The sequence below is a fragment of the Aythya fuligula genome, chromosome 8, assembly GCF_009819795.1.
Source record: "Aythya fuligula isolate bAytFul2 chromosome 8, bAytFul2.pri, whole genome shotgun sequence".
NCBI classification, from domain to species: domain Eukaryota; kingdom Metazoa; phylum Chordata; class Aves; order Anseriformes; family Anatidae; genus Aythya; species Aythya fuligula.
Window position 1 is genome coordinate 8,974,211 of NC_045566.1, and position 22,040 is coordinate 8,996,250.

The 22,040-nt window shown below is 54.4% G+C and overlaps 1 protein-coding gene across 1 annotated transcript; it reads left to right on the forward strand.

Moving 5' to 3' along the window:
* The first annotated feature begins 1,162 nt into the window (after positions 1–1,162).
* TAL1 (TAL bHLH transcription factor 1, erythroid differentiation factor) lies at positions 1,163–8,883 on the forward strand. The gene is made up of 4 exons (XM_032192555.1): positions 1,163–1,224; positions 3,895–4,326; positions 4,959–5,050; positions 8,461–8,883. The coding sequence occupies exons 1-4, from the start codon at positions 1,211–1,213 to the stop codon at positions 8,877–8,879; spliced, it is 957 nt and encodes a 318-aa protein (XP_032048446.1). The 5' UTR covers positions 1,163–1,210; the 3' UTR covers positions 8,880–8,883.
* Positions 8,884–22,040: the final 13,157 nt, after the last annotated feature.

Here is a 22,040-nt window from a genome sequence, read left to right on the forward strand (position 1 = left end):
GGGGTGCCGGGGCGAAACCTCTCCCACGGCCGCATCCAGAGCGGGAGGCTGAGGGGAAGGAGTGAAAGGAAGAAAAACAGCCCCGCGATTTCCCGCACCCCCCCGGCCGGGGCCGTGCAGGTGGCGGGCACACAATAGCGACCCCACCGCCCCCCGGCCCCCGCCGCCCCCCGGCAGGTGCGGCCGCACCGGGCTCCGGCCCCGGGGTCCCCGCAGAAAGGATCGGGGCCCTTCCCGTTACGCCTCCGTCCCCGGTCCCGGCCCCCCCGTTCCTCATTTTCAGCGATTTCGTTGATTTTCCGCCGCCCGCCTCCCCCAGCGCATGGAGAGCCGCCCGTCCCCGACGGGGCGCGCTGCCGGTGCCGAGCCCCGCGCACCCCCGGGGCTCCTTCCCCCCTTCCCCGAGCCCTTCTCCTCGGGGCTTGGCACAAATCCCCGCCGCTCACATCCCAAATTTCCCAAGGCCGAGCTCCCCGCGGCTTCCCCATCCCCATCCCCCAGCATTAAGAAGGAGCCGGCCCCAATTTTAGCCAAGACACGGAGGGGAGGAAGGTGGGGACGGGGCCACTGCTCTCCAAAACGTCTCCTCTCCGCGTGCTTTATTTACCTCCTCTTGTCCCAGAGCAGCCCACACCCCTTCCCTCTCTCTCTCAGCATCTCCAACAATTTATTTTGGCTCATTAAATTTAATTAAGAACGGAGTAGGTGTTCCATATTTAATCAAAAAAAAAAAAAATGCAGGGGCATAATAACCTCCAAGAGGACTAAAATAAAGAATTGCTATTCAGATGCGGGCAGGCACAGTGCAATTTTTTATTACTCCTTTTTTTTTTTTTTTTTTTTTTTTTTTTTCCTCCCAGTGTCTTTTTAAGAGCATCTAAGCACACACACATAAAAAGCTAGAAGGCATGCATTCCGGAGTTATTCCTATGCATATCCCTGCAATAATTTTCCGCTTTCCTTCGATAAAATTGCCAAATAATAATGAATCATTTCATAAATAATGGGTTTAGAAGCTTATCAGGGCAGGCGGGCCACTGCTGGGGTTTTATCTCTCTCGGCCACATTGCAGTAGTGTTCCGCTCTCCATACTAAATAGGAAACTGGACGTGATGTGGAATTAGAGCCTACCCAGCTGAAGCCACCCAACACTTACTACAAATATAGCCGCGCCGCGTAGGCCACAAAATGGCTCCACTCACTTTTCCCAATGAAAAGCAAATGGTGAGTGGGGAGGGATCCGGCCCTACAGCCGGGCCGGGGCTGCTTGGGAAGGTTTTGGGGGTTTGGATTTATTTGTGGGGTGCTCGGGGGTTTCTACACCTTGCCAGGGACAGGGGAGGGGGGAGGAAAAAAAAAAAGAAAAGCTCGGCTTTTCCGCGGTTGTGTGTATTTATTTTTTTTAATCGTTTTGTTCTTCTTTGATGCGGGTGGGTGAGGAGGGCAGCAGCCTTCCCTGTGAAATTGGGGTGCGAGCCCCCCGCGCCCCCCAGGCTGCTGCAGCAAGGAGCGGGGGCTCCGCACCCCCCGGGCCCGCTGCCCCCGGGCTCTCCGGGGGGGCCCGGCCGACGGATGGGGCCTTTTTCCCCCCACACCACCCCGTTCCCTTTTCCCCCACCGTTTTGGGGTGATTTCTCCCAAAAAGGGTAAAGGGAGAGGTGCGTTTTGGGGCTGGAAATTTCCTGCCGATCCGCGGCTGGAAAACAAAAGGAGTTTGAAGAGCAGAAACGAGCGGGCGGGGAATTAATGCCCCCCCCCCCCCCGCCCGGCTCCATTTTCTCGATGCAATTCCACCCCAACGAACGCAAAACGCCGGATTTTTTTACTGTCATTTTTAATTTTTCTTTATTTATCGCTTTGTTTCTGATCTCGTTTTTGACGAAAACGGGAGGCGAGGCCGCCGGGCTGGCTTTATTTCGTTGCTTAACGAAAGGAAAAGCTCCCTGCTCGCCATCCCGGTGCCGGGGGGGGGGAACGGCGCTCGCCTTCCTGTTGATCCGCGGCGGGGCCGGGCGGGCAGCGCGGCCTCTCCCGGTCCCCATCCCGCTCCCGGTCCTTATCCCGGTCCCTGTCCCCGTCCCGCTCCCGGTCCCTGTCCCCCCGCACCTGCCACCCGCCGCTCCTTGCGAGCCCACGGGCATAAAACCACCCCCGGCCCCGTTTGGGATTTTCTCCCAGGGAAACCGGGCTCTTAACGTGTCCCAAAACCCACCCAATTCATCCCAAATATCGTGCTGATTTTTCCTCCGTTTTTATATTACACCTATTTTATTTTTCTTATTTTTATTTCTTATTTTTCCCCGCCGAGGCCGGCTGCGGCTGCCCGCCCGGGGGTGCCGTCCCCTCCCTGCACCCCTCTCCCCACCGGGCTCCGGCTCTCCCCGACCCCACGAGATCCACCCTCTCCTTTTTTTCTCCCCCCCCCTCCTCCTTTCTCTTCCTCCCAGGATTTAGCAGTTTTATCCCGATGCGGGTGTCCTTCCTCTCTGTAAAGTCGTAAGTACCTTGAGGTGGGAGGAGTAAATTCAGCCTGACACCGAGAGCGCTTTTGTTGAAACAGGAGAGACTTGCGGTGTCCCTACTTAAATATGACACATGTGAGTAATCTCTTCCCATACAATATCGGAATCGGCAATTAGATTTTCTTTCGAGAGGGCTGGCGGGGAGGGGGCTGGAGGGAAGGCAGAAAGCTCGTGCTTTGGGTTGATATTTATTTATTTTTTTTTTTTTTTGGAGATGGAGAGATATGGAGGGGAAAAAAAAAATAATGTTTTCTCTCTCAATTGGGGTTGAATCAGCCCAAAGGAAACGAAAAAAAAAAAAAAAATAATGCCCCACGCCAAAGCTGCAAGAAGGTCGGGGACGGGACGCGCGGTGCCGCAGCTCGGCGAAACCCGTTATTTATGGGGGGAAAAAAAAAAAAAACAACGAGGAGGGCGTATGGGGGCGAAGCAGCGCGGAACCGGTCGCGATATGGCTCCCCGCCCTCGGCTCGGGGTGCCCTGTCGCGACAGGAGTCGTTGGAGGGGCGGCAGCAGACAATGCCGGGGGGGGGGGAAGGCAGCGCCTCGCAGGGCGCCTGGCCCCTTCCTCCTTCCTGCCTCCCCGGCCAGGGGGGATTCGCTCCCCGCTGCCTGCCCTTAACCCACTCCCCCCCCCAAATCGCCACGCCAGCTTTGTTTCCGTCTTCAAAATGAACGATTATTAAAAAATAATAATAATAATACAGAGAGACGGGAAAAAAAAATAAAATAAATAAGGAGACGTCGCCGTGCAGGCCGGGCCGCGGTGTGTCCGGCCCTAGTGGCAGACCCTGCGGGCAGAAATCCCCCAAAAAAGGCAGAAATCCCCCCAAAATGGGGGGAGCGAACCTCACACCGCCCGTTTTGGCCGCGCAGCTCCCCAAATCCTGCGCCCCTCCCGCCCCGGGCGGGGCCCCCTCCGCGCGGCACGGAGCGGGTCTGCGAGGCGGGGGAGGGGGCAGAACGACACCCCCGATTATGGGGTTTTTGGGGGGCAAAAGGGGGGTCCTGGGGTGTGTGCGGGGCCGGGGCGCTCCGTGACGTCAGAGCCATGCATCGCTGCGTGGGGCCGGGGCGCTCCGTGACGTCAGAGCGCAGCATCCTTGCGCGCCGTCGGGGCGGGATTAGGGGACCCCCCTTTTTCCCCTTTTCCCCCCATTTTTCCCTTCCCCCTTGTGCCCCTCCTTTCCCCTTGCCCCACTCCTTTTTTCCCTTGACCCTAATTTAATTTTTTTTCCTCGCCTCCCTCCCTTTTTCCCTAGCCCCCCTCCTTTCCCCCTTTGCCCCTCCTTTTTCCCCCGGTCCCCCCCATTTTCCTTTACCCCCCCTCCCCTCCCCAAGGGGCCTCACTCACCGCCGCCTCTCCCCGCAGGACGATGGACAGGCCGCCCGCCCCGCCGCCCCCCAGTGACCCCCGCGATGCCCGCCCCCCCCGGCGGCACGACTCGGAAGCGGAGCCCACGACCGAGCCCGACGGCAGCCGGGGGGGCATGGAGGCGCCGCCGGAGCCCCAGCTGCTGCTCAATGGGGCGGCCAAGGAGGCGGGCCGGCCCTCCCCCGGGCCCCCCGCCGCCGCCGCCGTGCCCGTCATCGAGCTGGTGCGCCGGGGGGGCTCCCTGGACATAAAAAGCCGGGAGGCGGCGGGGGAGGCGATGCAGAGAGCTCCGGGCTCCGAGCCGTGCCGAGCCGCCGAAGCCGCCTGCGAAGCCCGCATGGTGCAGCTGAGCCCCCCCGCGCTCCCGCTGCAGCCCCCCGGCAGGGCCATGCTCTACAACCTGGGGCAGCCGCTGGGAGCCATCGGCAGGTTCGTGCCCCCCCCAGCTTGCGCCCCTATTTCTCTTTTTTGGGGTGTCCCACGCAGCGGTTCCCCCAGGGGAGCCCCCCGGGGCTGGGGAAGGAGGGAGGGATGGAGAAAGGGAAGGGGGGGGGCTCGGCTTAGTCATCGCGGGTTTGCCTGCTGGTAACTTCGCAAGAAAGAGGGGGGGAAAAAAAAAATCTAAACGAAAAACTGTCGTTCCTAGAAAACAGCAAAAAAAAATCCACGGCAGAAATACCGCAGGCAGAGCAGCCATTCGGGCGGTTTTGCGGGGGGGGAGGAAAAGGGTCTGATAAATGCTTTCAAGAACTGGGGTGCCCCCCGGGGATAAACGCGGGGTACAGAGACTGGTCCCAGGGCTGTGGGGCCAGAGGGGAGCCCCCTTCCCCCCTCCATGCGACTCGGCGACACGCGGGTGCGCCCCGACGGGGCGTACGGCGCCGGCCGCTGGGGGGGTTGTGATCAGCGACCCCCCTGCCCTCTGCCCGGCCCGGCTGCGTGTCCCAGCTCCGTGCAGCCCCTTCCTCCCTCCTCACGCCCCGGGCTGGGCTTCGTGAGCCTCGGGCATCCCCCGGGAGCTGCTGGTTTCTCTCACCGCCTCCTCTGCTTCTTGTTTGCAGCGGGTTTTTCGGCGAGCCCGACTCCTTCTCCATGTACGGCGGCAACCGGGTGAAGAGGAGGCCCTCGCCCTACGAGATGGAGATCACCGACGGTGAGCACCGGGGGGGCCGCTCCTGGCTGGGGGGCAGCGGCTGGACGGGGGGGGATCCCCTGCAGGTTGCCCCCTGCCCCGGGTAAGGCTCCGCGCAGAGTCCGGGGCTGGTGACCCAGCAGCAGTTTGTGCCGTGGGGGTTTAATTCAGCAAAGAGGTCCAGCCTGTGGTTAATTACCCTGCCTAATTACCCCGCTGTCCCGCAGACCGCTTTGAGATTCAGTCCGAAGGGAGCCGCTGTGCTCGTCTTTGTTGGAGCGCGGGGGCTGGATCGGGCCAGCGCAGTGCCCGGCTCTGCGTGCAAAGCCTGTCAGCCACCAGCCTTCAAAAGGCAGAGCTCAGCAAGGTCCGAGCTGCCCCCAAATTGCCGGGGAGCAGAGGGGAAAGGGGCGCGGGGTCAGCACCGCAATCATCCCGCAGCTGCCGGCACCGTGCTGCAGCCCGCTGCAGTCCCCTGCCTGGTCCTGGGGGGTCCCAAGGAGCGGGGATCCCCTTTGTGCTGGGGGGGAAGGTGGCAAGGGAAAGGCAGGGCAGGATTTGGCCACCTGGGCTGGGCAGCCAGCAGGGCTTGCAGCAGCCCGCATGGAGCAGGAGGATGCAAGCACACAAGGATGCTTGCACAAACCAACTGGGTGTGCGAGGCTGACACATCCACCTGCCTGTGGGTCGCCTTCTCCCTAGCAAATGTAAATGCTGTGTGTCAGCCGATGGACAATTCGCCATCCTTCCCTCCAGCTCCCTGTCCCCTTCTTCCCAATCCCAAATCAGACAAATCATAATCCACAGCGCTCTAAAATGACACAGCGCAGAATGATGGGCTCACTGCGTTATCTGCATTCATTGCTGCTTCTGTCCCCTTCCAGCTTTCCTTCCTCTTCCATCTGTCCAGCACATTCAGTCCATCCTGGTGCAGGAGCTGTGTCCCCAGGTGGCTCAGCCCCGCACCACAACCTCGTTTTGTTGGGTTTGGGCAGAGGCTGAGTGCTCGCGGCGAGGTCCCTCACATCCTGGTGCCTGCTTCGCCCTCCGGTGCCGTTATTAAATTAGGTGTTAAGGACTACAGAGATGTTTGGTTGTAACCGAGTTGTTGGCTCTGTGCTCACCAGGTAATGCAGGTCTGTAGTTTGGGCCTGATCCTGCAGATTCTGGCTCGTGGATTTGCAGCAAGGAGGTTTTGGTGCTGAGCATATGGGGAATGGGGACAGCAGCGTGCAGTGACTGTGCCACTCTTACAAAACAGATCTACACAGAGGCATAAATGTAAAAAAAAAAAGCCCTATCTGTGAGAATATTCTGTAGCTTTGGAAGCTCATCTTTCTGCCATTTTTTTTCCTCAGATTTGTAATTGCAATTAAAAAAGCATCGATCAATCAATTGGAACAAAATCCAGGCAGAAATTCTCAGCCAACCGCTTGGATTAATTATGAGGCGAGCTCCTTCATGAGAAATGAATCTCTTCCATTTTATTACAGCTATGGGGCATTTTAAATTTCTGCATTGCTTGACACGCTTTGACCAAAGCCTGGGCTCCTTTTAAAATACGTGTTTAATTCAGTTACTGGCCTTGATGTGGGATCAAAAATTGTGCTGGTGCCAGAATTTATGTTAGGGTCTTGAGCTTGTTTTGAGTGCCTCCAGATGAAATGAAGATGGCTTTCTATCTCGCTTCAAAATTTTAGGAACAGGAGCTTCTTAGCAGGCAGCCTTCAGTGAATGAGATGCAGGTTTGGTGCCTGTGAAGAGTGAGATTTTTTGAAAATTAACATTATCCACATTATTTTTTTCTCATACTCTATGTTCCTAAAAAGATTTTAAGCTGCATCTCCTTCTAGATGCAAGGCTGTTTGCTTGGTTTTGTCTGGGAAGAGCGTTGTAGTGTAGGAATTGTTGCATTTCCATAGGAGATGGCAGCATGTTCTCCAGCAGAGCTGGGTGCTGCAGGTGGTTGAGGTCCCCTCAGTCCCCACCACCTTCCCCATCACCCTGGGGCACAGAGGGCAAGAGACTTCTCCCTTCCCTGAGCTGTTGCATGTTAATTCCTTTGAAAGGCTGCTTGAGAGGGGAAAATTGGCTTTACCAAGGCATGAAACTGGGATCTTAGCAGCTGGAGATGAGTTTCTCCCTGCCGCCTGCCTCTGCGGTCTGTGGGGACTTCCCTGCTCCTCCTGAGCAGGCAGCAAGGGGCAGGGAGTCCTTTGGGTGCCCACATGCTGCAGAAGCCAACAGCTTTAGCCTCCTTGAATGAGTGTCCCCATGCAGACCCTATGACCGGGAGCATTTCGTGTGACTCATGGCAAGTGTCTCACAGGGTTACAGGGCAGAGACCTTAGGGCACGGCCATCGACGGGTTGTTTGCAAGCCTTTGCTTCGTATTTCGGGATGGTTTTCTTTGTCTGTCATGCTTCCTACTCCTACAGTGGCTTCTGCCATGGTCTTTCTTCCATAGTTTGTTACATTATATATATATATAATGCACTATATATATATATAATGCGTTACGGCATTGCTACTCCTGTAGGACCGTACTGTTGGGCTGATTTTTGCTCTGGGATTCCCCTAGCAATGCCTAGGTCATGCCAGCAGGAATTACCCTGATGAGCTGAAAGGAGAACTGACATTTTGGGCATCCATCCTGTGCTACGTGTCCCTTCAGGAATATGGCAGTGAAATTCACATGTAACTGAGCCAAATGGACAACCCTGGTGATCGAGGGTCCCTTCTCCAATTAGTGCCTGATAGGGAGCCCTTGCCCTGCGGTGCAGAGACAGCAGGTGGTCCTCGGGTCAGCTGTAAAACTTCATCCTCCACCCATGGTCACCCTCGCAGCAAGGGCACTGCTTTCACCCTGCATGACATTGGGTCGAATCCTGCCACCCCACCGCACAAACCAGCTGGGGGGCTGGTGGCAGCTCCATGGTCACTGCCAGCCCTTGGTCCTGGTGGCATCAGGGGCAGGAGGGAAATCTCTGGGTCTTAGTCCTGTTAAAGCCTCTGCTCCTGCAGATCCCTCTGTCCCACTGGTGTGTCCTTAAGAGACTTTTGAGATGGAAAATAAAACCATCTGGTGACTTAGCCTCTTACTAGGACTTTTTTGTTACTGAAATACCCTAAAAATACACTAGCTTTCTGCACAGGTCATGGCCTGAGCCTTTCTCCTTGGAGAGCTAAATTTAGGCATCTCAGAAGGCATCTAAAAAGATGCTACTCAACTTTTCCCTTACACTGGACCGAACAAAATTATGGCTATTGTGCCTCCTCAGGTAGCTTCCAGTTAGCTGGAAACTCCTGCCTCGCTGCCTTGCCAACGTGACTAAAATAAATTGGTTAATTTGGGAAACAGCAGCTTACTCTCTGAAGTATTTAATGACTTGGTAAGGGTCAGTCCTAACTGTGCACCGTTGCAACTGCAGGTCCTCACACGAAAGTGGTTCGCCGCATCTTTACCAACAGCCGGGAGAGGTGGAGGCAGCAGAACGTGAACGGAGCCTTCGCCGAGCTCCGCAAGCTCATCCCCACTCACCCGCCCGACAAAAAGCTGAGCAAGAACGAGATCCTGCGCCTGGCCATGAAATACATCAACTTCCTGGCCAAGCTGCTCAACGACCAGGAGGAAGAAGGAAACCAAAGGGGCAAAGGGAACAAAGACTCGGGGATAGTCCAGGAAGACCTCCTGCAGGATATGTTGTCTCCTAACTCCAGCTGTGGGAGCTCTTTAGATGGCGCGGCGAGCCCGGACAGCTTCACGGAAGAGCACGAGGCGCTGGACTCGAAGCACACGCGGGGCCTGCACCACGCCATCCTCCCCGTAGAAGGCAACGCGCAGCGGTGATGACCCCCACGGCGCTCCCCGAGCGCGAAGGGGGAGGCGAGACCTGGGCGGGTGGGATTTTGGGACGCTCTGCCCCGGGGCTCGGGCTCCCCGTCCTCCCGGCCCAGGACGGGGCGGGCGGCGCGTTGGCCGAGAGCAAGACCCGACGGGACGGACGCTCGGCATTTAGGTACGGGACCGTACGAAGAAGAAAAGCTTTGAAGTCGTCTTCGTTGTACATATCGCTCGCGGCGTGACTCTGAGGAGGGGAGGGCGGCGCGGCCAGCGCCTCTCCGGCACTTCGAGGGTTTTTCAGACCGCTTGATGGCCACTGAAGCAGTCACCCAGCTGGGACAGGAGACACTGAACTCCTCTTTCTCTCCAGCCGAGGCCATGGACGTGTCACTGGAGGCCGCAGGGAGCTGTGGGCACTGCTGCCTTTCCCCAGGAGCGCATGTGGCTTCTCAGAGCCAGGGCCACGGGGGCCTCTTGTCCGAGAGCTTTTGACTGTACCTTTTTAAAGAGGTGAAAAATGCCCTCAGCAAAAGAACTATTAAAAGGATTGAGACTTTTTCTTTTTCTCCTCTTCTTCTTTTTATTTTTTTTTCCTCTTCCTTTCCCTTCTGCCCAGCTCTGGATTGTTTGGGGTGTTGTATTTATGACGTGGGATTACTTCTGTTTAATGCCGTCACGCAGTGTCCACTGAACAAAAGGTACATGGGTGTTCTCTGCTCTCCACCGCCCTCCGCGTCCCCGATCCCTGTGCTGGTAACGCAGCAGGCGAGGTCCCGAGGTGGTCTCCTTGAGCTTCCCCGGCGCTTTCTGTAGGGCAGAGCTCCTCTCAAGGAAGATGAATGTCAGGCTTGGTAAGGAGAGAAAACGTCGCCTCCCATTGAACCAGGGACTTTTTTGGATTGAAAAAAGCCAGGGGAATCAATGATGCACCAGCAGCGTGCGTGTACATAGGGTTGTAAAAGGGTTTTGGTGGTATGCTTTGAATTTTTTTGGTTTTGTTGTGTGAAAGTGATGGTCGTGAGCCCATGCCAGTGCCCACAGGCTGGGCACAAGGAGGCATTAGGAGGCCCTTGCCTGGGTGAGGCTGTTAGGAGGCCTCAGCCTCCCCAAATTTCCTTGCATAGGGTGAGTGCTAACAGCACCATTGGGGTTAGCCTCCATCCCAAGTACTTAGGTGGCCGCATAACTGAGGGTTGTGATGGACCCAATCTTCTGATCCCTGCCCCAGGTGGGTGTTTGGGAAGCAGAGGCCAGGCACCGGTGCTGCGGGGTGCCCCCCTCTCAGCCCAATCTCTCCCTGTGCTCCAAGGCCCAGAAATTGCCACATTACCATAAAAAACACACATCCTCTGTAAGGGAAACAGCTCTCTGAGCAGGGATGCTTTCTATCACACTAATTCCTTCTCAGAGGTGCTGAGGTACAAGGGAACACAGGATTTGTGCGTGTGCCTGCCAGCATGCTCACGTTGTAGCCTGGTTGTTTCTATCCTCACTTGTTTTTAGGGTCTTTTTGTAAATAATAAGCATCAGGCTGACTTTTCCCACCGTGGGGCAAGTGCATTCACTGGGATGTGTTCCCCATCAAGGGCTCCAAGCTCAAACAGGGGTTTCCAGCATAGCCCCAAATCCTCAGAAATTGGCAGCTTCCCACGTTGTATATTGGGGAAAAAGAGGAAAATGCCCTCTGGGGTCCAGACCACCCATGCCAGGGGGTGCTGGAGCGATGCTGGGCGGTTACCGGTGTCCCTGGTACTGGGGCAGGAGAGGAGGGCAGTGGGGATGGGCAGGGGGCCCAGGGGCTGGCAAGTGTCTCTTGGGACACTGCCACCAGCACTGGCCCCCAGGAAGGGAGAGGGATGCTGTCACACGGGTCAAGCAGTTCTCAGTTTTCAGCCTTTGAAATAACCCCGGGTCTTACTTTTTATTGAACCACTGCAAGAAAAATCACCGACACTCCGAAATTCCTCATTCCCCACAATTTTATTTTATTTTTTCCCTCCCTTTTCGGTAGCTGAACAGTTGACAGAATGGTACAACCTCCTCGACACCTGCACGCACACCCACCCGCACGCACGCCTGCCTCCAGCCTCGTAGCAGGGCGCGCCGTAGTCCTCCCGGGGTATGTACAGTCGTACTTTAATTGTGATTTGAATGGTACATTTCCTCCACCCACCTCCCCTCCTGCCTGCTTCATGTCTTGGTGTGTGGAACATCGCCACGTTTCTGTTCGAGACGGCACTTTGGGTCAATGTCGTACCGTGTGATTGAATTCTCTCCTTGCCATGATTTTTCTTCCAGCCCCGTCCCTCTCTCTGCTGCCCTCCCCTTGGGTTTCTGCATTTTTTCTGCAGAAACGAAGTGACCAGACCTGGTACCCTGATTCTCAACCCACTGTGGATGTGCTATTTAGAAAACACATTTGTTGTAATGTGTCTGTATATATAAATATATATATATAATGAATATATCGAGAATATTTCTAAATAAAGTTTTACAAAGCAGCCTCCACTCGCTCTCCTCTCTCCCCTCTCCTTGCTCTCACCCACTGGTATTTCAGCTCCGTGTGCTACAGGACAGCCCATGCCTGGCCACCAAAAGCCATCTATGGCCAGCAAAGCCCTTGCAAAACAATTTACCCGTCCCGACAGGGCGGGAGGCCGGGGCAGGCAGCAGGAAGGAAGACGCGCTGTGGAGCAATCCCCTGCCGCGGGCCGAGTGGGCGCAGCACGACTGCTGTGAGTTATTAGCAGGTCCCCCAAAGTCCCCAGCTGGTGGCCTTGCCCCTCTTTTGGGGCTGGGGCTGCTGGGGGCAATGCTGCTGTTTTCAGCCCCCGGCAGCGTTTGGCTGTGTCTTAATAGGCGGTGACAGCAATTCCTCTTTTTCAAAGAAACAAATAAAAACAAAACAGAAAAACAAGAAGTGGTTGTCACAACCATGTGCAGAAATGCTAAAAAGCTGGTGAGCCGGTGACGTTAATCATATATATATAATGTTTATAGGGCTTATATATAATATTTATAGGGCTACCTGGTGCATTGAAGATGTGTGTGCAGCTGCAGCGCGCTGTGGCCAACACCACTCCTATGACAAGGAGCAGGTGAACAAAACCAGTGCTGGTATTTCTTGGCCTGAATTTCCATGACTTCTGGAGTCACAAACTATTTCCACATGCTCTTTTAGAGCATCCCTCGCTTTTTCAAAGCATCCCCCAGAGCCGAGCTGCTACAAAGCCCAGCAGGCTCAGCACAGCCCTGTGGTGGGTGCGGGACGGGCGTTGGGCTGCAGCAGGGTGTTTATCTACTGTCGTCCCATCACCGCTGCACAGATGTGTCAACCCCGTCCCGGAAGGAGCCGATAGCCCTCACGCCGTTTATCTCTCCCTCCCACGTCCCAGCCTGCTCCCTCCCTCCTGCCGCCAGGACAGGTCTCCCTCTACCTCCGCCTTCTGCTTATTTTTTTAAATGAAAACAGCCCGCTGGGTCACGCAGCCCTCGCTGGCAGCACGACGTTTTATTTGGGACACACACGCTCAAGGTGAGGGTTTAAAACCTCTCCCTGCACACATACATTTAACACAGGGCTCTACAGAAAGGGCTGGGGGGCGATGCTGCCCACTCGCCAATGTGTGTCGCTCCTGACGGACCCTCTCTGAAAGCTGCTCTTGCTTCTGTCTTCTGATGGAAAATTTAATTCTTTTTCCATCAATCCGTATTTTTTCTTATACAAAAGTCCTGCCTTGCAGGTGGTGGTGAACACTGCCCTGACTCCAAATATTTTACAAAATGACCGGGGTCTCCCCACCTCCTGCGTGAGTTTGGTGTTGGAACCACACAGTCACACGAGTTCAAATACAAGGAAAAAGAAAACAAGCTGCTTTTATCCTCTGTATTTTTTAGGGCCCAGTCTTGAACAAAAATGATGTCTGCAGAGATGGGGGTGATTTTGTGGGTGACTTTGCCCCCAGCTTGTCAGGGCACGTGGAGGAGCCTGGGGCTCATTGCTTTGGCCACCAGATGCAGCTAGCTGGTTACACGCTACTTTGGGAGCGATGGGGATTTTGGTCTGCCTCACGCTGTGGGGAATTTTCGTGCAAAAAGTGGTTTCCTCACAAACCAGAAGCAAAAGCATTTAAAGGCATTGTGCTCAGGCACATTTCTAACGTGACATGTGGGCATCCAGTGGCAGAAAATCCCCCTGAGGCTGCGCTCGTGAGATGGCTGGGGCACAGATGAAACTGGGGAGAGAGAAAGGATGGGAAAGTGGCACCAGTTAGATAAAATTGAATTAAAATTGAGAGAGAAGGTGGGAGAGTCATGCTTTTTACAGCCAGTGAAACATGAAAATTTGTGCCTTTTGTCACCAAAAATTTGAGCTTTTATTTTCCAGCCTCGTTATCTGGTTTTAATTACAGCCTTCCTGGAAAAGCCATGCACCAGGGCAGCCCGAAGTGGGAGCAGCACCGCCAAAAAAAAAGAGCAAGCACCTGCTTTATAAAAGGGCTTCCCACGTTTGTCAATTAAAATATGCTCATAGGAACGTCAGGACCCACACGTTCCCACCCGTGCAGGCGATGAGAAAGCTTCACCCCTTCATCACTGCGGGCATCGACAAGAGGAGGCAGTAATTTATGGCCGGCGGGGCTGCTCAATGCACTGCTCGTCCCATGGGGCTGCTGGGGCTCAGCCCCACTGGCAACAGGCTCGGCCCTGGTGTTCCCACCGCTGCACAAAGGCTGCAGGTGCCCAGGGGACACGGTGCTGTCACGGGCAGCTCGGAGATGAGCCCAGCATATGCAGCGATTAAGTTTGTCCTCCTCCCATCCCTTTTCTGCATCCCTGGTTCTCATGCCTCTCCTCCTGCTGCTTGCTTCCCAGTTTTTCCGCTTTTACACCTAAACGTTGCTTTGGGTTTGCTGAGTTTCCACCATACAGGATGAGGCTCAGGGTGATGGCCAACCCCAAAAAGGCTGGAGGTGGCTGGGGATAGATGGGGATGCTCCATGACACGCAGGGGGACCTCACATTGGGGGTCCAGCCATCACCTTCAGATTCGTCCCCCCTTGCACACATTCATTTTCCCCTGCTCCTGGAGCTATTCTGAGACGCCCCAGTGACCTTTCCGGGGAACAATTTACTATTGTGTTTGGGTGAAGCCCGGCCTCTATTTTTACACTCTGTTTTGCTGATGCGGGCGAAGGGAGCGAGACGGGAATCCAGCAGGAAATGGGAGGGAGCGTCTGGAGCACAGGGAAATCTGCTCGGGCACTTTGAAGTGCCGGGACCAGGGTTAGGGCCGAGCTGGGACTGTGAGAGTCCAAGAGAGTTTTGCTCCCATCCCTCTGTCCAGCCCTGCACAGTGTTGGGAGCAGCGGGAGCACTACAGGAGCACTGGGAGCCCCAGTGGGGGCCCCAAAACTGCCCTGTCTGCCCCATGTTATGGGTGCAGAGGGGCTGGGGGGCACAGAGCTGCTCGGGGCTGGGCCGAAGCCCACCGAAACGAGAAACAGACCCTCTGTAATTAACCAGAGGGAGCAGCCAAACCCTCACCATGTCCCATTTTGGGAACAAGGGGACGAACCCGGCCGCATCCCCCCCCCCCCAAAACCCCCGCGGCCGGCAGGGAGCGCTGCGGGGCCGGCACGGGGCTGCGGGCTCCTCCTGCGGGCTGCCTCCTCCCGGCCCCTGCCCCTGTCTCTTTTTGCCCTTGCCGCCTTCTTCCCTCCTTTTCTTTACCCTTTTCTTTTCCCTTTTTCTTTTTCCCTATTTTCCCTTTGCCCCCATTTCCCGTGTTTCCTATTCTTTTCCCTTTTCCTATATCCCCTTTTCCATTTTCCCTATATTTTCCCTATTTTTCCCTTTCCCTTTTTCCTATTTACCCTATTTCTCCATTTACCTTATTTTCCCTTTTTCTTATTTTACATTTTCCATATTTTCCCATTTCCCTTTTACCTGTTTACCTTACTTTCCCCTTATTTTCGCTTTTCCCTATTCCTTCTTTTCCCTTTTTCCTATTTTCCCTTCTCCCTTTTCCCTATTTACCCTATTTTCCCTTTTTCTTATTTCCACTGTTCTCCTTTTCCCTATTTCTCCTATTCTCCATTTTCCTCTTTCCATTCCCTTTTTCCCTTCCTTTTTTTTTTTTTCCTCCCATTTTCCCTTCCCTTCCATTCTCTTTTCCTTTCCCTTTTTCTTTCCCTTTCCCTTCCCTTTTTCCTTCCCTATTCTCTCTTCCCTTCCCTTCTCCTCCTCTCCTCTCCACTGTGCTTTTGGCAGCACCCTGTGAAGGCTTGTCGTGCTTCCAGGTGGAAGCTGCAGTGGCTGTGTCAATGCCCTGCTATTAACCCACTTTAATTAATCGCCCTCCCAGCCGTGGAAATGGCCCCTTCTCCTCCATCCCAGGCCAAGGCATCTCCCAGGAGCCTTCACCTTTTGTCCTTGAGCCCTTTCGGGGCTGCGTTTGAGGGCAGGGCTGCTCCCAGCACCGGGAGCAGGTGACGTGATTTTCCCCATCTCCGCTACCCGCACCTGTTTGCTTGGGTCGCAGCCAGAAAACTGACTTCATGTTTGATTTTTTTTTTTCTTCTTGATTTTGCAGCCAGCCAAATGCTCCTGCCTGCTGCAGAACCCAGGGTGGATCAGCCAGGCCAAATCCTGCCCCTGTGTTATGGTAATCGCGGCTGCCACCCAGCAGATGCGGGCTGCTGAAATAATGAGGCTGTTCAGCAGACACGGAGGAGGAGAGGGGAGCTTTTGTCTGGCACTTGCCGGGGTTGGAGTACACTTGTCGAGCAACAACTGGAGCTCGTTGAAAAGAAGTGGAGGTTATTAGATGCGTTTCGCTCGCTGCCGATGGCCCCGTTATTTTTTTTTCCCTTCGGATGCCAGGAGGAGGCTCTGGTGCTGGGAAGGAGGAGGAGGGAGATGCCACCTGAAAATGTGCTTCTTTTGCTGAGGATGAGGGAAATGAATCGGGCTGGAGGCAGCTGGCAGGGCTCTGGCAGCTTGGACCCCATGTTTCAAGGATGCTCTATCTTCCCCAGGGTAACTGGAGATGGGAAAACGATCAGATGGGTTGTGTCCCATCCATCCCACTATCTGCCCTGCTATCTCTCCCTCTGTCTCGATGCACATTTCTCTAACCCTCTCCCTCTGATCTGAAAAAAGGCAGCAATCCCCGTCAGAAGCCAGGAATAAAACAAATATCTTCCCTCCCCAATTCAGGTAGCTCCTCATAAATCTTCCCAGCTTCAGCCCGGTCTCCTAGGACTCCTGGGGCAGTCGGGAACCTATTTAATCAGCCTGGACCATCAGCGCAGTTTGTCGCTCCCCAGTTGCCGAAAGGCCCTTTGAACCCTTTGTGTCTTTATTGAATTATCCCCGCATCCCCTGGCGATTTAACCAGGCTGGCCTATTCTGCACGCTGCCTCCCAGGTTAATAACCCACCGAAGTCTCTCTGCAGGCACAGAGGGACGGGGAGCATCGCTGCCCCTCTGCCAAGCCGCTTATCGCCGCATCTTCCCACGTCTCCTGGCTGGGCGCTCCCACGCGCTGCACATTTCCATGAAAAGACACAAAATGGCACGGCCAGCGAGGAGGGCTGGGAGCCAGCATCAAGATCGTTCCAGGGAAAGGCCTGCCTGGGGCTGGGAGAAGAAAAGTAAAACTTTTGGGAGCTTCAGCAAGGGCTGGGGTGAGAAAAATCACAAGTCCCCCTGGATGCAGGGGTCATTTTTAGCACAGTTTAGTGCACTGTCATTTTTAGCCGAAAAGGACCCAGATATCCTGGGTACCCAGGGTATGACGAGTGCTGGCTTCTGGCAGAGGGTTCCTGTGCTGGCCCAGCCCTTGGGAGCGTGGGGCTCAGCGCTGCTCAGGATCTGGCCTCCTGGAAGCAAACAGAGAGCTGTCCAAATCCAGGAGGACTCCTTCCACCAACCTGAACTGGTTTTCAGCCAGAGAAATACCAAAGCATCCCCTTCAACAGGCAGGTTTCTCTCTTGAGCTGCACTGAAGTTCTCCTGGGGATGGTTTCTGCCTGCCCCAGTGTCCCCAGCAGCCTCCCAGCCGCCGATCATGGTGAGGAGCAGCCAGACCTTCGCCTCGTCCCCTCCCAGCTCTGGCCACGGGGGCTGGTGATCTCCTTCTGAAGGGTGCTGCTCGTCAGGCACCACAACTTAGTATGGACCACCATCAAAACTGGAGAAGCAACCTAATCTACGAGTGCATTAGGGTGTCAGAAAACAATAATCCAAGAAGGAAACACATTATCTGGCCTTGTTACTTTACAAAGTAATTTAAATTAATTTTTCCCTAGAGTGGTTAGGGAGCACTGCAACTTGCCCTTGTCTATTCTCTCCGGCTAATGAAGCTTTACCAGAGACTGCTCGTGAATTCCTATTAAGACCTCATCTTAGAGGTTACAGGGCAAAGCAATTTCTGCTCCCGGGAAAGATGCCTATGAATTTGTAATTGTAAGTCCGTGTTTGATAGGGATTAGCATCTGAAAGGGGTAGAGTGGTGGGTAGCAGAGAAAACATTATTTCAATTAGCAGAAGAAAAGCAACTTAACATCTGATTATAGTTTACACTTCTAATTTTCTCCCAGTCTGGCATCTGGGATAATTATTTCCTGAAGCCATCCGCACCCACTGAGCCAGCCAACTCCTTTCTTCTCCTCCTGGTCATCTTGGTTGCGAGTGACATGGGAATGGCCGAGGAGCTGGGTTTTCTCTTTCTGCTCTTCTCCCCATTAGTGGCCAGACTCCTGGAATTTGGGGATGGAGGGGGGCTGCTGTGCAAGCCAGGCTGAAAGGAGATGAGATGTTTCTCTTCACACCGAGGAGGTGCAGGACATGGAGGATGGGGCTTTGCTCAATGGGCAGGGTGGTGGCCAGCAGCATGGCATGGGGCAGCATGGCATGGCACGGCACTCCCAGCTGAAAAAACGGTGCAAGTTGGAAAGCTTTTGGGGAGCCCTGGGGAGAGAGCACAGGGTCACACCCTTCCCTCTTCATCTGGCAAAGAAAGAGGGAAGGTGTCCTTTGAGGGATACATTTCTGTACTCAGAAATTCAATCCAATTTCAATCATCCAGTTTCTCCCCAGCTTACAAAGGTGGGTGCCATTTCTGGGGGACTTGGCCCTGGCAACAACCCACGGTCCTGCTCCTTTTTCCTGGCTGATTGGCCTCCTATTTCCGAATGATGATGCAATCAGTTGTCAGATGGGAGATTCCTCGTGAGGAGGCTTGTTGTTATTTAAGGAAGATCATGAAATCCATCCTTAATGAAAGGACAGGAGAAAACCCTTCCACCAAGTTACACTGGAGCCTGAGATTATCATTTTTATGGGTTTCCAATCTTTCCTGCCTTATCAGCCAATGCAGCTGGAGGCTTCAAAAACCCTCCCAGCTTGCTGCTGATTTTATGGGACGAAGATTAGAGATGATCAGATAGTGAATTATTCATTCCACTTGATATCGCGGGGCAGGAGGGAATATCCAAGCACGAGCCAGCTCCCTTCTCCCTCCCTGAGCACCTCGTGGTGGGATCCCGGCTATCAGACGCCCCAGCAGCACAGTGGCAGTGCTCTGAAATTATCAGGGGTGCACAAAGACGAGGGGGAATCGATAATGTGTGTCCTTCCAGCAGCAGTATGGAAGATCGGGTGGTTGTTTTCTTAGCCTAATGTCTCCAGCTTGGATGGGTGAAGTTATTGGGGATGTGTTTTCAGAGCCCCAGCAGGCACTGAGCCTCCTTTGCTCTGTGGGCCCAGGAGCTCTCAGAGGGTGAATCCTGGCAAACAGGCAGCTGGGGAGAGGAGGGAGGCAGACTTATATTGGATATAAGGGAGAAATGTTTCGTGATGAGGGTGGTGAGGCACTGGAACAGCTGCCCAGAGAAGCTGCGGATGGCCCATCACCAGAAGTGTTCAAAGCTGGGCTGGATGGGGCTTTGAGCAGCCTGGTCTGGGGGGAGACATCCCTGCCCGTGGCAGTGGGAAGGACTGGATGGGCTTTAAGGGCAGACGGTGGGGGCCGCCAGGTTGGTCCGCCACTGAGTAACCAGTGGGTGAAATAGCTCACTCATTGCGGGAGGTGAGTCCTGCCAACATTGTCCTGCCTGACCTGCACAGGAGGCCAGGCAGCATGGGAGGAGGGGGGGAAAATCCATGAAACCCCCCTGCAAGGGTCCGTTTCGGCCCCTGCTAAATGAAGGCTTGCACTCAGAGCCATGCCATCTGCAGCGGGAGCTCCACCTGAGATCATGAAGCCACTGGCAATAGGAAACTGGGGAGTTCTGGGGCAGGCTGGGAATACTTTTTGATGGAAAATGTAAAAAAAAAAAAAAAAAAAAAAAAAAAAAGGAGCTTGTTTTTTTATGTTTTTTTCTTTTCTTTTTGGAGCAACCATTTAAACATAAATTCACTGATCTGATTTTTAAAGGAAAAATACATTCTTTAGGGGCTGTTCAGGCTTGCTCTTACCTGTTTTGTTTCTTAATGTGTTTGTATCTTTCTGATGAAGTGGGAGGAGATGGGGAGGATGAAGGAGGGAAGGAAGGAGGGAGGGAGGAAGGAAGTGAAGGAGAAAGGCAAATAACCTCCATCCAAACACGGAGCCCCACAAAGGTTTTTGAAGAGGAACTGGCATCTGCGCTCTGAGCCATATCACCCAGGAACACATTTGAGGCTCAGGAATGCGCTCTGAGCAAACGTTCATTTTGGCTTAAAAAAAAAGACATCATTTCTTTGGGGGGAAAAAAAAAATGTCAAATTTTGGAGGATATCAGCATGAATCCCAAAATACCAAGACCTGGCTGTGCAGGAGGGTTGTTGTATGGGCAGCAGCTCACAGGAGGCCCTAGGAGAGAGCTGGGCTGGGGCTGGCTCCAGCCAGGCTTTGGCTGAGCGCTGCCGAAGGGACTGATCCTTCTGTGCCTCAGTTTCCCCCATCTGTAAGATGGGCCAGAGGGGTTTGACCCACCGCATCTCCGTGCTGCTGGGAGCATAAATGTGAGGGCTGGTGAGATTCCCAAAGTGGGAACGTGCAGCTCCTTGTCTCTGCACATCGCTTGCTTCCACTGCCAGAGTTATAAAGGGACAAAGCAGGTGGAAAATTATTTGCTGAAATTTCTGACTTGGCCCCTGCGCTAAGCCCACCACCACTAAAGCTGCTTGCAGTTTCTCATCCCCCCGGGGCAGAGCGATATGCAGCCCTGGTGCTTTGAGCCACAATGGTGCACCTCTGGCCACAAAGGTGCATACCTCCCTAATGGCTGCCATGGGCTCAGCAGATGCCTTGGAGCTTTGTAAGCTTTGAGATAAGCAAAGGAATCATTCCCTGGCCTCATGACCAAGGACAGACCAAGAGCACTTCCTTAAGTGTCTTATAAACGGTGGAACGTGTGATGGTGAAGTGGGTTTTGCTCCTAAGGAGGGAGCTGATAGCGAGACCCCCACCTAGCAGCCCTGCCTTCACCTCTTGGTCTGCCATGCCCCCTATTTTAGGAGACATCCCTACCTGTGGAAAATCCCCCTGAAACCCCTTGGGCTGGGCTGGGCAGGGGTGATGAGATGTCCTGGAGTAAGGGTGGAGGAGGGACAGGGAAACCCCACGAGCTCTGCTGTGACTGCAGGGTGGGTAGCAATTAGCAGGGGGTGTCTCAGGCACCGAATTTTCTAAAGGCAGCGGCAGGACTGGGTGCTACAGGGCTTCTGCTGCTAAGGGCTTCTGCTCCAGATAGGTTTTATTTTTATTTTTATTTTTATTTTTACTTTTACTTTTACTTTTATTTTTTTATTTTTATTTTTATTTTTATTTTTGCCAGGGTTTTGCTAAGAGACAAGCGACACACAGTCAGCAGTGATCACAATCTCTGCACATTTCCCTGGAACGGGAGACACGCCAACAAGTCCTTGGGAAACCAAAGTTCACTCTCATTATTATTTCTTCGTAAGCCAGCTCATCCCTTTTGATTCACAGCGGGATTGCTTTCACAGGACCTTGCTATGGGCAGGTCCCGGTTATCCCACGTCCTTCCCAGGTACACGGGGACAGTCCCCACCTCGGAGAGTCCCTCCCTTGCTTCTTGCAAGAGACGTCAGCAGGGTTAGCAGGAGGCTTACCTGTGCTGCACGTGGGGATCGGGGCATGGCAAGGTGCCCAAAGGAATGGTGAAAGAGCTGGGAGATGGTTTTCAAGCCAGCTCCAGCCCATTTCCAGCATAAATAACGTTGATTTTAGGTCCAGGGGGGAAGAGGAGGAATGGAGAGGGGAAATCCTGCAGGTGTGCAGGCACGGAGAGGGATGCTCACACCTGGCTCGTGGGAGGGCTGGGAGATGCAGCGAGAGGAATGACGATGACACCGCTGGCTCCCAGTTCCAAAATTCCCTTGGGGAGTAACCAGGATTGAGCAGCCACGAAGCCAAGCAGCTCCAGCTCTTCTGCAGGCTGACCTGTCAGCTGCCCACAGCCTGCACCAGCCCCAGCCCCAGCCCCGCGCCTTCCCAGCCCTCAGCAGCAGCTGTGCTGCTTCCTTGTGTGTTTCTGCCTCTTCTGGTGTCAGGAGAAATCTGGAAACAGTCCCGCAGGCTCAATAAAACGAGCGCTGTGTTTGTGATGTTTGACAGCCTCCCGTTTAACAAGGCATGGGGCAGGGGAGGGAGCAAGCAGCAGCTTTAATAAAAGGAGGTTTCTAAACCACAAATGTGTTTTCCTAGGTTGTTTATGGCACTTGCTGAAAAGAACAGGAGCAGTTCTTTCTCTTTGCACCCCTCTTTCTCGGGCTGAGCAGCGAAACGAGGGGGTCCAAGTCGGGATGGGGTGGCTCCTCCAGCCTCCCAGCCCCAGGGGGATGGTTGGGGGTCCCAGGCAGGGCCCTGCTCGGTGGCAGGGAGGGAAGGGGAAGAGGGGAGCAGGGTCGGAGGGGTCTCAGCTCTCAGCCCGCATGCCCCAGGCGTGATCGGCAGAGATTTGCGGCTCGGGGCGGTGCTGCTTCCTCCTGCACCCATGCAAATGTCGGCTGGGCGGCTCGGCTCCCTTCCAAGCCCGGAGGGGATCGTCAGGTTCAAGTCGCCTTGCCCCCAAATTCCCCGGCAGCCTTGGCTCTGGGGCAGCAAAAAAAAAAAAAAAAAAAAAAAAAGAAAAAAAAAAAAAAAAGAGCCAC